General features: G+C 47.4%; 2 protein-coding genes across 2 annotated transcripts in view; one reads left to right on the top strand and one right to left on the bottom strand.

Annotated features, from left to right (window-relative positions):
* The window catches only part of LOC120849753 (tetratricopeptide repeat protein 7B), a 32,070-nt gene extending 22,051 nt beyond the window's left edge, over window positions 1-10,019 (bottom strand). Inside the window, exons 1-8 of the mRNA XM_040221972.3 lie at window positions 9,839-10,019; window positions 4,812-4,963; window positions 3,999-4,167; window positions 3,323-3,441; window positions 2,060-2,235; window positions 1,319-1,397; window positions 628-758; window positions 430-493 (exon numbers count right to left, since the gene is read on the bottom strand). Of these exons, the coding sequence (XP_040077906.2) occupies window positions 430-493; window positions 628-758; window positions 1,319-1,397; window positions 2,060-2,235; window positions 3,323-3,441; window positions 3,999-4,167; window positions 4,812-4,963; window positions 9,839-9,971 (1,023 nt within the window). The 5' untranslated portion in view covers window positions 9,972-10,019. The remainder of the gene's footprint in view (window positions 1-429; window positions 494-627; window positions 759-1,318; window positions 1,398-2,059; window positions 2,236-3,322; window positions 3,442-3,998; window positions 4,168-4,811; window positions 4,964-9,838) is intronic.
* A 144-nt stretch (window positions 10,020-10,163) lies between these two features.
* LOC120849754 (ribosome biogenesis protein NSA2 homolog) lies at window positions 10,164-15,213 on the top strand. Its single transcript, XM_042293459.1, is given in 6 exon segments — window positions 10,164-10,256; window positions 11,251-12,168; window positions 12,407-12,538; window positions 12,734-12,788; window positions 13,930-14,147; window positions 15,024-15,213. Coding segments are annotated over 5 exon segments (1,338 nt in total). The 5' UTR covers window positions 10,164-10,256; window positions 11,251-11,385; the 3' UTR covers window positions 15,174-15,213.
* Window positions 15,214-16,281: the final 1,068 nt, after the last annotated feature.

Genomic DNA, 16,281 nt, shown 5'->3' with positions numbered 1-16,281 from the left:
GTGAAAATTTCACGAGACAGGAAAATGATGCGAGAGCGAGACGGAAAAGCGACGGGACCGAGAAATAATGTAGCGTTGCCACCCCAGCAGAGCGCCCTCGTGGGTGGCACCTCACCATCATCCCAGTGGCGTTCTTGTCAGCCAATAACGTTCTCGTCAACCAACAGCATTCTTGTCAGAAGTTTCAGGACGAGTCTCGGCATGTACACGATTGCACCAAGATTTACCAACCCGGAAACATTGTATGCGTAACGATTCTGTCAGGTGGAACCAAATTAAGTACTGCCACAAATTGTTTACTTCCAATATTAAGAACATGCAAGCTCCCACTGGAGTCCTCTGTTCTCTGTGGAAGACGCAAAACGCAAAAGCCGTCCGACTACAATGGCTAATGGCGCTGGGGAGTAATCAATTATACGAAGGCCTCACCATGGACTCGCTGATGAAGAGCAGCAGCAGGACTTCTTCGTACTCGGTCTTGGGCATGAACAGGCTGCAAAAAAATATGCGTCGTCCAGGTTTCCGTTCAGAGCTTTTGCAATATGTCTCTAATCCGAGTTCTATAAATATGCATACAGTAACGACAAAACAGATGGAGAGAAAAATATATTTCTGAGCCGTGCTTACGACTGCCCGGTGTACTTGTTAGGCCTCCAGTGCTTCCCTTGTTTCTTGGTCTCAATGCGCGGCTCGTAGTCGTTGTAGACGCTCTCCGAGAGACCTCGCAGGAGCACCTCGGCCAATTGCCGCGACATCGTCTGCAACGGGGACCTCGTTCGAACTCCACGTGGATCGGTCGCACGTTCGACAAAAAAGAAGGCAAATTCGGGGGGGACTAGGTGCCATACCGACGGAGGGCATTCGGTGCACCCCAGCAAAGGACTGAGGATTAATTACGACCAATTGGAGTTTTTCCGACGTGCAACCAAAATATCGGTTGCACGTCGCCTTCTTCGCGAGATTGCGGGAATCTGTAGGAACTCTTTGCCTCCCCGCGGCCACTGAGGCAGCTTTCACGTGCCCGTGCAAAACAGTTACCCCCTCTGTAAATTGCCGAGGGAGAGAAGCTAAAACCGTGCAAAACATTTGCGGGAAAGTAGATTTCCATAAAAACGTGTTCAAATTGATATGACAGGTGTGGAAACACCACGACTCTTATTCATGCGTGAGAAAACTAAAGAACACATTTACCAAAGACCCCTTATAATTCTATGCATGTAATCTTTGCCTATTTCTTCCTTTAATTTTCGTTCATTTTATTTCTGCAACGTGTCGGCGCCTATCGCACAACCGGTGGTGACAGAGGGTACGCTCTGACCTGACGCAGGGACTGGGTGGAGCTCGTCTCTTCGGCACGCAGGACGTTGCGGTACTGGTCGATGGCTTGCCGCAGCTTCCTGCGAGGAAGCCTGGGTCAGAGGCGACTAGAGACACGGCCAAGCAAACTTGGCACCTTTAAGTCTATGTTGGACAATGTTCTGCAATGTGCATCTCGTAACAGTTGCCACACCACAAGGCCACACCCACTGCGCCTTGCTGCTAGTCGCCTGTAGCAAAGCAAGCCTTTAGTACCGATCACCGGTGCGGAATGTTGGTGTTACCACAACTTTTTCACGTGGTCATTCTTTCCACAAGAGATAATCTACCCGACAACAGCTGTTCATTACAGATTCGTAGAGTCCTTATGTGATTTGCGTGCCTTTTCTTGCTCCTGACATGCATCATATACTATAGCAATTTCAGAACTCTGTAATTTGATCATGACGTATGCTTTTTCTTTTCTTATGTATTGCGATTTTGTATGTTTTATTTGACGTCGTGACGTTGAGCTGTGAACTGAATGCACGCAACGTAACAAGAATAAACCCTGTAACTACCGTACCGAAATGAAGAATCAAACTGGTAGACTTTCTAAATACAAAAAAAAAATGTAAACACTTTGCAACAGGACAATTTGATGCACCCTCTGTAGCACATAACGGTGGTCAGTGCATGTCTCGGAAAGAGCCTCCAAAGAACATGAATATGACATCTCGGAAAAGTGCGGGCCGGAGCTCACCCGCTCTTGATCATGAGGAGGGGCGCCCTCTGAAGCACCGTCTCAAGCACGGCGCCAATGCGGTACTCGGTGTTGGGGGGCAGGGGAGAGGAGGAGGAGGCCACGGCAGCCTGCGCCCCCGCGGTGGTCGCCATTGGGAGGACCCCGCCAATTGTCCCCTGGGCTTTTTCGACCTCCTGGGAGAACGAGGCAACGTTTCGGGAGCCATCGAATCAAAAATGTGCCACAAAACTAATGTCGTAAATGGATTTGGACGACAAAGTCTACAAAATAGAATAGACTCATAATGCTTCTATTTGCAAAATAAATTAGCAAAACAAAAAAAAACATCACATTTTTTTATTTTTTTGTTAACTGCATGTATGTTGCTGCTTTGAGCAACGCATTTTTAGGTTTGCTCTCCAACACTTACTCCTTCGCAAAACTTTTTTTTTTTTTTTGTGGTTATTTTTACATGTTGGGTTACTCAGTAGGCAGCAGTAAATGCAAACTTCCAGTAGGCAGCAGTAAATGCAAACTTGATGTATACAAAAGGCACCGATTTATTGCACGAAATTCAGACGAAAACAATGGCTGTATGTCAGAATCCCCTATAGTTAAAGCGGTTGTTGCACATAAAACATTTATGGTACCTATATTCGGCCATATTGTCCAGACTATACTCGGTGGATTACCGTAGAATACTGTGCATCCGTCCATTCCGCACAAAACACCCACCCACGAAATTGGAAACGTCTGAAAAAATATGCAAAGTAGATATATATGTAAAATTGATCACCTCACATGCGCCCACCCCTAATTTTACGCAATTATCTTCAAATTTTGAGTGGGAGCTTGCTCGGTATTTTAAGGTATGTGTTTAGTAACTGAAATTTAATGTGGTGAGCACTATCTGCACATGCAGACTACACAATAATTTATTTGTTCAAGATCCAGATCGTTCATTGGGACGAGACCCAACGGATTTTGTAAACGACAGGATTATGTAGACAATTTCTGCACAATACAAGCTTCTTTTTTCTTTTTTTTTTGTGTGGGCAAATAAAGTGGGCATTTTTTAAGGTATGCTGCATATGAGATTTTTTTTACGAGCAAAACTATGCACCGGCTACAGACAATACACCGGGTGTTAACTATAGTTCAGAAAATACGGTACTCTCAAAGTACTGTCAGAAGGCGACAGAAAGGGAACGCCACACTACGATGATGCCGCAGTCACGAACCGTCGAGTCGCCGTTCTTCGTTTTCCGAGCTTGCACCCACCTGAAGGTACTTGAGTGCCAGGTCACTGGCCTGCACAAAATATCCGGCGATCTGGTCATCCCGGTTGGCTGCCCGAGTCCTGCTCGTAGACTTCAGGGGCACCTTCTCCAAGCACAGCCCTGCAAGACCACATGCGTTTGAGAGCTTCGTGGGTCGCCTTCCCCCGGCACACTGTTCGTCAATCACCGACATACCTTCACTTTGCTATAAGCCCACGCAAACAACGTGGCCATAACGATAGTTATCTCTCGTCCAGCTCGCTCGCACTTTCGCATCAGTTGCATCATCATGCACAGCCACAACGTACCGAGAATCGAGGACGAGAGTATGATGCTCCGTTTCTCGAGTCATTATCTGCTCTAGACGTATAGAGCACAAAGGCAGGTTTGCACATTTGACTTTGAGTCTGCCCAAGCAAGATGTGCCTGCTATACTTTGTTTCACATCAAGCCCGATTGCAGCAAACGCTGGGATTAGACGGAGTCAATCAAACAGCGCCAAAACTGTATAATCAGGGCACTCTACGTCTTTGCATGTTTGTTACCAGGGGCTTAACCAATTGCGCACAGCCAATGCGCCGGCATCCCACACTTTTTCCTGCGCGATTGGTTAGCCGGCGAGAGTAAACACACATTCTATCCAGAGTGGTCGGACACATCAGACGGGTGCCGTTTACCCTTGATGGCGAAGGACTCGGCGAGAATCTTAAGAATGCGGTTTGACAGGGACTTCTCGTCCAGGCGGTCGATGCCACCGCTGTCCAGATGCGTCAGGGCCTCCTCGTAGAACCCCTGGGCGTACAGCAGCTTGGCTAGCAGAAAATGCCCGTCCGTCGTAATGCCAGCCTGCAAAGGAGGAGGTGTTTTGGCCGTAACCCCCTCCAAGCTGTAAGGCTAGCCAGCCCATGAGCCGTCTCGTGGGTCGTTCTATGGAACGAGAGACAGGCTGCCAACTGTGCCCGTCATAGTTATGTTTCCTCATTTTTTGGTTTTTCCGGGTACCTTAGTTTATTGGTCGAGCTGCCAGCAGACGAAACGCTTGAGTTTGCGTTTTCTGAACAATTGTGCGCAGAGGAAAGCCTGCAGTTAGGCAATATTCTAAGAAATATTGCTTACGTACCTCCCTTGCCACTGAAAAGTCCTTGCTTAAAGGCTAGCTTAAATTGAATACAAATTCCATGTTAGTAGGCATCTTGAAATCAATACCACACTGCCGAGTGTGAGTTGCACCTTGCACTACCAATTTCAGCTTATAGCACAGACCCAATATGAGTAATGTACTCTCCCGAAAGTCAACTATATACTTGTAGATCAATAACTTGAAAGTAGCAGAAAAATGCGCTCCACAAGCTCTTGAAGTGCATTGAGAGCAAACACTACAGGTATTAAAAACATATCTTAAATACTAATTTGAATACAAAGTGAACTTTAAGTACTTGCACCACAAAGTAATCTGGATATATAGTGAATGAAGGGCATAGCCTGCATGCCTTTGCTCCATGCTCCGTGAAGCAGTGCTGAAGGTAACGCTTGGCTTCTGTCAGTCCCGTCTTGGCCTTCGGGATGTTGACTTCTGTGGGGGGATGCTCTTCGAGGAACTGTTCGAGCTTGCTCTCGCCGATGAAGAAGCTTGCCATAACCTCTGTTTCATGCATCAAAATAGAAAGCGCTCATTCTTAAGCAAGTATCCCCAGAGCTGGGAAGAAAAAAAAACTTTCAGCCTTTCCACTCTGGTGTACTATGGTGAGAATGAAGTAATGGCCGGCCGCAAGTCGGCAAGCCAAGGTGGAAAGGCTGGAAAGGTTGCCGCCGTCTATGAGCGATGGCGGCAACCAGACAACCGGTAAGCCAGTTGTCTGGTTGCCGCCGTCGCTTATAGATGGCGGTAGCTGTCCAGAGTTTTGTGTCATCATTTGTTTGCTGGCGGACACGATACTGGGGAAACTAGCGCTTAACAGCTCCGCTGTAAAACCCCAGAGTTGCAACACTTGACAACCGGTCATGTTAACTTTGCACTCTCAATGCCGGCAGGAAATTGAAAAGGTCTGAAAACGTTCAGCAAATCTGGAATTCATCACATACCAGCAAATTTGAATGCTTCGAACAGTGTCGACCCGCATACAGCTCAGCTTTACAGGAATACCGACAGAGAGTGAAATACTACACAGCATGCTCAAACTTAAAGGGGCCCTGCAATCCTATTTAAGCATCTATTTTTTTTGCAGTTTCTACATCTCTTGTGGTTCGGGCAACCCAACGAACATAGAGAGAGCAACTAAATATCAGTGCGTCACATTTTAACCGGACGATGCGGAAGCTTCTTCCACCTACGGGGGCGCTTCGTGGTACCAAACGCACGCGGCATGTGATGACATTGTGACATCGGCCCTGGCCAGCTCCTGCCTTACAAGTGGTCAGAGCCGCTAAGAGCTTTTTTTTAGTTGAAATACAAAATATAAGTGGCACAAACCGTTTCAATTATTTATGAAAGTAGTTTTTGTTCAGTATTTTAGATCAGAAAAGAAACAAATGCGGTTTATAAAGTATGGAAACAACAAATGACTTGTCGACATACCCACCACCAAGCGGTGGAAAAGGCGGCGCATACTAGAAAGGGGTAGTGGGATTGGGCGCCGACGAGCAGTGAGTGTAGAAAGGTCCCTGATGTACGCGGCAGCGCTGCAGTCGTACGGGCTGCAGGATCCGACTGGTTCGGAGCTTTAGGAAGGCCTTTGGCGACAGGTTTGGTTTGGCCGTTTCGTGGTATGGCAGCGCGAAGTGGCTCCAATTCTGACCTGATCTTTACCCCGCGTTTGCTGTCGTTTGTGGCCAATGCAGTGTCATGCCGAATTAATGTTTAGTCGCGCAGTTAATGTAATGCGAGCCGCCCTGGCCGCCTGCTTCATCTAGCCCAGGGGTGGCCAGGCTGACTCGGCCGAAGAGCCGCAAACAAACCCACGAAACTTCTAAGAGCCGCGGGTGGCGGGGGGGATGGGGTGGGGCAAACTTAAATTTTGTATAGTGCCTGACTGTACGTATGGGGGCACAAGGCGGTACGACTGTACGTATGGGGGTACAAGTCTGTCAAACCGCAAGCTGTGCTTTATTCTGAAATCCTTTCTTTTTTTCCTAGGGCAACGCGGAAAGGAGCGAAGGGGGGGGGGACCCCTACGAGGAATCCGCGAGCCGCAGTTGGACCAGCAAAGAGCCGCAGTTTGGCCACCCCTGATCTAGCCTATCCAGCACATGCTTTAGTGGAGCCCTCTCGAGCCGTCGACACTGAGTGCGGCAGCCACGAGCGCTCGCTGAGCTCGCTACCCCTCCTCTAGTTCACGGCCACCCAAGCCAGGACCAGGGGCGTCATGAAGGAGGTTATTTTTTGCTTGTTTTTGTAATTTTAATTTGCCTATTCGCAACTCCAACGCCCTATAGGTGGCGGGGCGGTAGTTCCAAGATGGCGGAAGAGACGGGGATAGATTCTCCAGGATATCCCGAGCGCCTGCTCGCGCTGACGCTGTTCAGCGCGCTTAAAATGCTTTATTTGTCCACAAATGCGAAGCGGTTAGGGAGGGATCATATTACAGGTGACGGAGATGCTGATGCACGTTGGGAAAACTAGCATATTATTATTTAAAAGTTGCAGAAACGTCAAATTGCGAAGCTTTGTGGTGAGCGAGCGTGTTTTAGGCACCGGCCACGTTACTGTCTGTGGCAGAATATTTTTGAGGGTGATGAAGATATGTTTGCGCTTTGCCTGGCCATTAGTGCTCTAAAAGGAGAGCCGCGAACGGCGTTCACTGTATTGGTGTCTTCGCGTCACAGCCTCTCAAATCGCTGCTCACCGTCTCGGTTTTAGTGTATTGCAACACGTAATCAAACTGCTCTATGGTTATTGATAGAAAGTTTGTTACCGCAGGCTATAGCCTGCGGTAACAAAATGGTACATCGCACGGTATACCGTGCTCATCACTCTTAAAAAAAAAAAAAAGATGTTGTAGTTTTTACACTCCTTGTCACATATTCGACACCTCAAAACTTCAGGTCGCCGTGAAGCCTACTGACGTCAAACTGACGGCCCCAACTTTTACGAGAGGCTTGACGACGGCGCAATATAAGATATTAAACAGCTAAAGTATGCATCAAAAAGTACCGAAAAAAAACAACAAAAAGAAACACCGAGGCTCTGCAGTAGGGCAAAAAAAAAAAAACGATTACTTTTTTTCTTTGCGGTCATTTACACTTACTTAAGCTATTTTAATAAGTTGCACAACTCGGCTATCAAGCCGCTCGTGAAAGTTGGTAGCGTCGGTTGAACGTCAGTGCGCTGTGCGTCCAACTGAAGTTTAGGGGTGTCGTACGCTATGCGAAAACTGCCTATTAACATAATCGGCGTGTTTAGGGGTTTTATTTATTGCTCTATCACAAATAAATATTTTAATTTACCTTACATTTTTTGTACCGTGTTATTTGCAACATTGCGGTCGATCCCTCTGGCCAAAACTGCGCGTTCTAAGCTCTCGTCACGAACGGCTGGCTAACACAAACGCACTTAAAATGCTTCGAGCATTTCTTTATTTGCTTTGTAATTACCTGAAAGCAAGTACGGGTGATTCTGTCTTTTTAAAGTGCTTAGAATAAATGGTCATGTTCCTTGTAACGGCCTTAAAACACGAACCCATTCCCGATTTGTGTTGCTCGACATACCGTTGCGCGACGAGTTTTCTCCTACTTATGGCAAAGAATAGACTTTTCGTAGACCGTACTATAGAGTTCTTCATCATTAGCGGGAGCGTCGTCCGTCACGTTGAGCACAGGTTGAGCTGGCGGCCATGCACAAGAACGAAAATCCGCAGCGTATGCGATACACGAAAAGTCCCTAATGAAATTAGACATCCCGGTCCTTCGTGCAAGACTGTTGCAAGGCGGAGCACAAGAATTCCTTCTTTAACGCGCTCACTTTTGTTCGCTAAAACGGCTTCGCGCATCAAGGCCGACAGTCCCCGCCACCGTTTCCGCGCCACCGCCGCCGCTGCCGTCCCCGGTCCTCTGGTTCTCCGTTCGTCCGCGGGAGGGCGAGCGGCGCGCTGGAGTTGCGAATAACTTCTAAAATAAAGCGAAATTCGAGAAACAAAAAGTTATATTAAGTTACTACGTTTGGTGCGCTCAGGTTCGGTGCAAATTAAAAACCAGTCAAAAGATTGTTGCAGGGCCCTTTTAAAGGGATGCAGAACCGAAATCTGGATTCCACAAAACAAGGCGGCAAAAGCATGCAACGGGATGCTACAAACACCAAAACATCACTCATACAGCGATATCTCAAACGGATGACCGTATTTAAAAAAAAAAAAAGGGGGCACATTTGACAGATACGTTTACGTCTTGTTTCTCCGAGAAGGAGAGGGAACAGCCTCGCGTCTTCTCCGCCTCACCGCCTTGCGGGGGTGAAGCAAACAGAGGAGAAACGAGATATTTTGACGTCACGCGCCTCGTCAGCCTTGTTCAATCTCGACCTCTTTTTCCAAAAATACGGCCGTCGATTCGAGACATCGCCGTACGAGTAGTGTTGTAGGGGTTGTAGGTGTCCCGTCTACAGCTCCTGCATTGTTTTCTGAAATCCAAATTTCGGTTCACCATCCCTTTAAGGTAAACAATCAATGATAATCTGGAATGATAATAGCACGCTTGTATTTTGAACAGATTGTTACATGGTTTTTCGTTCTGCACTAAAATCTTGTGACATGCGTGAAGACTTGTCTTGGCACAGGGATACCCTGTTTCACACAATTTGGCCACGGGCAAAAACCATGTCCCCGGCAAGCCAATTATAGCGTTGCAGTGAGGCACGTAACAACCTACCGTCGGACGGCACATTTTTCGCGGAGAGCTGTCAAATGATTCGCTCCATTGCTTCAATTGATCACACGTGTGTGGGTCGCAGCTCCTTTGGTCTTTAATAAGTTGGGCTGGAACGGAGATTAGGCTCTGCTAATAAATAAAATGAAACCTTTGCGTGCTAACCGAATTGATCTTATTTTGGAACAAGTTATTATTGTGCCAAGTGTTGGATATCAGCAATGAAAAAAGGTACAGCCATATGTTGCAGGTTAAGATAAGCTACCCAAACTCCTCCCTCAACGCTCTCTGCTTGCCATGGCTGGTGGTTTCACTCACTCCACCCACTTCCTCCCCAGCTTTGCTAAAGTGGAAAGAGTGAAGGGTTAATGCGAGGAGCCTGTAACTGAGCACGAGAGCAGTAGATGGCGCAAGTGGTTTTAGAGCGACTGAAAGGAGTTACGTGGTTATGTCACTGTTCGGCGGTGTCCCTTGGAATGCACAGACAGGAGGTTTGTCTTTCTTCACCTCCGTCATCCGAGAAACTATGGACCCTACATACCATGCATACAGCGAGATAAACAAGCGCCGACAACTGAATAAACACTATGTGCGAAAGCGAAACTGAATACCGAGCTCGAATACGGTTCGAGTCTGTAGGTGATCGGAGAGGAAAGCAACCAACCTGAAGCTGGCCCCCCACCGCGCTGCTGAAGTTGTTCGGCGAGATCCTGTATTTTCCGCCAGTTGGCCTCATCGCGGCATTTGAAGATATCATTTTCGATTCGATTCGTTCCTTTGGCAACTTTTCCGGCCATTTTTGAGCACCACCGCCGCACATACCCTCAAACCCAACAAGTTTCTAGTCCTAGACTGTGGATTTTGATCTTTGATACTAGCTTGATCTGGACACAATTTATAATATTTGTTTTATATCTTAAGTGAAGTGCATTTGTATTTATAAATGATTATGAGGAACTTGGCGTTAAGTTACGTCATGTCCGTTTTTGATCGACTTCCTCCCCTGCTTTCACAGGGGTGATCCCCGTCCACCGAATCAGTCCTTTTCTATTCAATGGCGGTGTGACGTCGGTTCAAAATTTGTGAGTATCTCTCTTTATTTGCGATTTTCGTGCGCTTTAGCTGGACATTCCTTAAATTTCGGGTGGTTATAAAGCATATAGTAACTACGACATCGAATGACCTTCGTTTCACGTAACAATCACTGGGTTTTTTTTATTAAATTATTTGCGATCAAATCGAACATCGGCGCTAGGGCTAACCGCCTCGTGCATCCTGTTTTGTCCTAGCATAACGTCATGCCTCCTGCTTGTCGCAAAATGTTTATCTCGGTAGCTTCCGATTTAATTGGCTTACTCGGAAGGTTATGTCTTAAATCTCTACGTGATTTTAAGTCGGAAATAATTGTTACCGGTGTCGAAGCGCAGATGCCTCACGGCATCGCTACAACGTGGTGAATCGCCGGGTACCAATCACCGGAATCTGCTGCCAGAGATTTCTTTCGAGTTGGGTCTTTGTTAATCATTTAGCGGGCCTTTTTTGGTTGGCGACCGCCTCTTTCAAGCTACGGTCAAGCCCTCTTATAACGGAGCTGAAGGGCAGACTATTTCCTTCGACACTTCGGCGTTCTTTTCTGTACAAGAATTCGACGGTGAGTTCCCCATCTCGTTTGGATGTCCCTACTCAACACTTTGTTATAAGTCGGCTAGACTGTAGCAGTAAAAATAGCTGGTGCGTAGTGCTGTCAAGTTTCGAACTATTTCTTGGCTTGCGTTTATTATTTATTTTTTTTGTGCTTGTAAAGTTAGCCAGCGCATATGGCCCACAAGGAGATCGTGGTGGAGGTTGGCACAGTCGTATCTGCACGGATTGGCGTGCCTATTGTAAAGGCTTAATTTTCCGTTTATAAGATTTTTTTCTTTTTTTTTTCTTCAGGTGTATTTAATTGTGGCACCCTTTACTAAACCAGACCTGACAGTTTTTGAAACTCGTGTTAGGATCTAGTTTTGCCTTTGGAACAGTAGTTCGTGTAGAGAGAGCAAGCTCTTGAAAAAGTGCCTCACTGCATCTTTGCAGGGCGATCGCCTCGAAACTTGACAGCACTTTGCAACGAAAAGGAGGGCATAGCAGAGTCGGCCACCGTAGTGTCACCGACAGCCCTCTCCACGAGGTGCTCAGAGTCGTCTGCTTAGCGGCGACCGACCCGACAGCATGCCGCAGAACGAGCACATCGAGCTCCACCGGCGCCGCTATGGCTACCGGTTGGATCACCACGAGCGACTGCGGAAGCGCAAGGGCCGCCAGGTCCACGAAGATGCGCAGAAAGCCAAGACTGTCCGTGGCCTCAAGGCCAAGATGCTGACCAAGAAGCGCTACTCGGAGAAGGTGCAGATGAAGAAGACCCTCAAGATGCATGAGGAGAAGCAGACGAAGCAGCGGGGGCCCGAAGCCGCCGCCCAGGGAGCCGTGCCCGTCTACCTGCTGGACAGGGAGAACCAGTCGCGTGCCAAGGTCCTCTCGAACATGATCAAGCAGAAGCGGAAAGAGAAGGCGGGCAAGTGGGACGTGCCGGTGCCGAAGGTCCGCGGCGTCGGGGATGCGGAGGCCTTCCGGGTCCTCAAGACTGGCAAGCGGAAGAAGAAAGCCTGGAAGCGCATGGTGACGAAAGTGACGTTTGTCGGCGAAGGCTTCACGCGGAAGCCACCCAAGTTCGAGCGCTTCATCCGCCCGATGGCGCTGCGCTTCAAGAAGGCGCACGTGACCCACCCCGAACTGAAGGCCACCTTCTACCTGCCGATCAATGGGGTGAAGAAGAACCCGAGCTCGCCGCTCTACTCGCAGCTGGGGGTAGTGACTCGGGGCACGGTGCTCGAGGTGAACGTGAGCGAGCTGGGACTGGTGACGCAGGGCGGCAAGGTGGTCTGGGGAAAGTATGCGCAGGTGACCAACAATCCGGAGAACGACGGCTGCATCAACGCCGTCCTCCTCGTCTGAGCGGAATAAAGAGAGTTGCGATTGGATGTGGTGTGTGGCTGCATTCCTTCTGGATGGGGTGGGCCGGTCTGTGGCAGTTGGACCACTGTGTCCTCGTTATCTTGCAGAAGGCTAATCTTTCAGCAGCTGAAAAAACTAGATCAAAGATTTGTCAGTATCTGCCCCGTTTTTAATTCTTTCATGTGCTTGAATCTTTGCCATGAACCTACTTGTTGATCCTGCTTGGTTGACTGGACAGCCGTCCAGTTGTGAAGGAAGCAGTCTGCTCGCCGTTTGTGAGAAGCTTTCTGTTCTCACAGTGTACCTTGTCTTGCAGTGGGTCATGCAGATCTTTGTGAAAACTCTCACGGGCAAGACCATCACTCTTGAGGTGAGTGTTTGCCTGTCGTGCTCCCTGAAGGTAGTCTTTTGCTGGGATGAATCATGTACCACTCTTACGAATCTCACTGGTGATAGACTGCATACACCGAATCACTAAATGTACTTCTGATGGCTGTCCTTCTAAAGGACGTCTCTAGTGCTACCTGCAGAGCAGAATCTTCAAGTTCGACTTGGTGCTTTGCAGGTCGAGCCCAGTGATACCATCGAAAATGTCAAGGCTAAGATCCAAGACAAGGAGGGTGAGTTGGCCGCTTGACTTTGTTAATGATGTTGGGGCTTGTAGTTTATGCTGGGAGATTTACCTCCAGTACTGGTGTCATGGATGTAATGGGAGGTTATTGTGGCTTCCCCGAGTCTGTAAAGTTCTACAATTAGTGACTCCTGCCTTTAAAGTAGGCTGTTATATCCTTTTTTTTTTTGGTGTTGACTCAAAACCTTTTCGAGATGACCACCTAAAATACTACGAGGTATTGCCATAAATATTGTAGCTCTTGTTTTGACTTTCCTTTGACAAACAAGCTATCAAATTGTCATTTTCCCTTTTTTTATATATATATATGTGCTACGACACATAGTGTGTCATATAGCAGTTTGTTTGTCCTCGATTGGCTCTGCAGTGCCAAAGCAGCTTATGTGACTAAGGCCATCCTTGATTTCACCTCGATTGCAGGCTCACTATAAGCTTCAAGAGCAAGTTCCCGCAATCCTGCTAAGCTTTGAGCGCTCGTGCAGTGCAAGCATTGTTCTTGGCAGCACACTAGTAGCTTCGCTCGCGCATGAAGTTAAAGGGCTAGTGTAACGATTTTAGTGTTGAAAGAATTAGCAGTTTGTATTTTTTCATCAGCTTCGAAAAACTGCTATTCCTGTGCATAATCGCAAAGAAAGCGATATATTTGCCGATCTGCTGCCGCTTGTGGTTAACGAAACTGATGTGCGACATACCCTGTGGGATACGCCGAAGTGAACAAAACCTGTCCACCCTTCCGCTGCTCCTCGCTGTCACCCCCGTGGCGAACAATCCTTTGTGTCGATCGCTCACTGCAACCTTCGACAATGCTAATCTTTTTAGAAGTCAATAATCGTGGAAGAAGCGGCTGGGGTTTCTGAAGGGAAAAACCCAAGGGGAAACCACGTGATCCCCCAGAGTACTCACTCGAAAGGCGACATGGAGTGTTGAAAAGCACTTTGACCTTCGATTTGTTTCATTTTTTTACATTAAAACTAGCGCTCTCAAGAAAATACGGTTTTCTGTACTTCGTTCTTTGGGTGCTACAGATTAATGTCCGCAGTTCATAGTCTGAAAATCATTGCACCGCCCCTTCAAACAAACTGTACGCGACTTTGCCGCTTTTCCCATGCCCGTGTTGCGCGTCTTTGCAGGCATCCCCCCTGACCAGCAGCGTCTGATCTTTGCGGGCAAGCAGCTGGAGGATGGGCGCACCCTGTCGGACTACAACATCCAGAAGGAGTCGACCCTACACCTGGTGCTGCGCTTGCGTGGCGGCGCAAAGAAGCGCAAGAAGAAGAACTACACCACTCCCAAGAAGAACAAGCACAAGAAGAAGAAGGTCAAGCTGGCCGTGCTCAAGTTCTACAAGGTGAGGGGGTGGCCGTGCAACAAGGTTTGGGTGGGCCGGGTTCCGCTGCAAAGTCCGGAGGGCGATCTGTGAACTCCAAGAAGTGCCACAACAGCAGTTCTGAGCTGGGCCACTCGTGTCCCATCATTCATTTGCAGGCACTACTTGGTTCACCACTACGCTGACAAGTGCAACGGAAGCTCCACGCTTTTGGCCCAGTCGTGTGTCCAAGTTTAGCCGCGTAATTGCATCAAGTTTTGAAAGTTGACAAATAGTGCTCGCTTTTCTGAAGAAAATTTGTCTCGATAGCAACATCCATCTTATGTAGTGGTGTTTCTTGCTCCAGATTCAGCAGCAGATTTGATGTAACAAGATGTGCAATTGTTGCCACATTGTGAGTTGGCAGATGAAGGTGGGCTTCTCTGGGTCTTCTAGTTTGGGACTTGTCATGAAAAGATGGTAGTCAATTTCTTCTTCATGAAATGTGCTAGCATTTTCTATCAAACTAGGTCTGCTTGGTTCACTCTAGCTCAGCTATACACCTTTTTCAGAAGGACACAGCCATCTTGAAAGTCATCACTTGTATGCGTTGGAACATAATTTTGATCTCTACATCGCTGGAAGGTGTTCACAATAAATGTGCAATTGTCACATTTTTGTCTTTTCTCATCTATATTCTCTCGCATACTCCAAGTTGAAATGTTTTATTTTTTCATCCCGCATACCAGATATGGAACCCACATGTCTGGGAACGAAACGAAAAATGTCTATACAGCAGTACCTTTGTTTGGAGTCGTCCGCTTACTCATAAATGCGGTTTCCTGCTCCAAATGAAACGAGCACACTTTCAGGGCCTTTATGGCATTTTAAAACGTGGATGTTTACACCTTTGTTCAGGTGGACGAAAATGGCAAGATCACTCGCCTAAGGCGGGAGTGCCCCAGCGACGACTGCGGAGCCGGTGTGTTCATGGCCGCCCACTTCGACCGGCAGTACTGCGGAAAGTGCTGCCTCACCTACGTGTACAACAAGCCCGACGAGAAGTGATGGCGCGTCCGCTGGTCAAAATAAACCGGGGAGAAAACAATGTCCCGTTGTCTCTGCGTCGTGCCTTGGGCCGATGACAGGCCTTTTTTAAATAACTGCATTGTTGCAGTTATTTAACTGTTGCCCATTGTTTTATACAGTGGCATCTAGTGACAAGACTGCTTGGGTAAGGTGCATCTTTCTATTTTGTTCCCATGGCAGTTTTGAGGGGGCACTGAGGTTGATTTTAAGATAGTATTAATCTTGACCCAACTGCCCTAAATATGCCAGTAACAATTTATGATTGTGTGGCTTTTTTCCCTTTTCAGAATGAAACAAAACATTTGAACACGACCCTTTTTTATGCAATTGATCTAAGATTAATCTGCTATGGGTTGCATTTTTGAGAGGGAAGAGTTGTGCATGATGGTAATCTTTGGTTTTCTAGGATGCTTGGGGCATGTAGGTTGAGTTAGCATTGTCAGACAGTATCTCGAAATCCAGTTTGGTACCCCTTTGAGTGTCTTGTAGCTACACAGGTAGAAGACAGACAAACCTATGGGTGCATGCGCGCTTTTCTCTTAACTGAGCTATGTTGGTTTGCATCTTGATGTTGCAGTGTGCTGTACAGATATGGGAGGCTGTTCAAATGCTGAGAGGGGTGCCTTCCTGTTTTTGGTGAGTTTTCTTTTTTTTGCTTTATGTTGGATGTGCTTGCATTGTGATGAATCATGTACCACTCTTATGCATTCCACTGGGGATAAACCCTACACACCGAATCACTATATGTACTTCTGATTTGCACGTTGCAGACAGACAAAGCTATGGTGCACAGGCACTTTTCTTTGAACTGAGCTATTCTTGTTTGCATCTTGATGTTGCAGTGTGCTGTACAGATGTGGGAGGCTGTTCAAGTGCTGAGAAAGCCCTGCCTGTTTTTGGTGAGTTTTTTTTTTTTTTTTTTTTTTTTTTTTTGCTTTAAGTTGCACGTGCTTAGTGGCATTGTGATGAATCATGTACCACTCTTACGCATTCCACTGGGGATAAACCCTACACACCGAATCACTATATGTACTTCTGATTTGCATGTTGCTGGTGGTGCTGAAGAGTGGATATCTGGAGCTGGGTC

Source organism: Ixodes scapularis, unplaced genomic scaffold, assembly GCF_016920785.2.
Source record: "Ixodes scapularis isolate PalLabHiFi unplaced genomic scaffold, ASM1692078v2 PGA_scaffold4__175_contigs__length_147842914, whole genome shotgun sequence".
Taxonomy (NCBI): domain Eukaryota; kingdom Metazoa; phylum Arthropoda; class Arachnida; order Ixodida; family Ixodidae; genus Ixodes; species Ixodes scapularis.
This window is presented reverse-complemented; position numbering and strand designations above follow the sequence as displayed.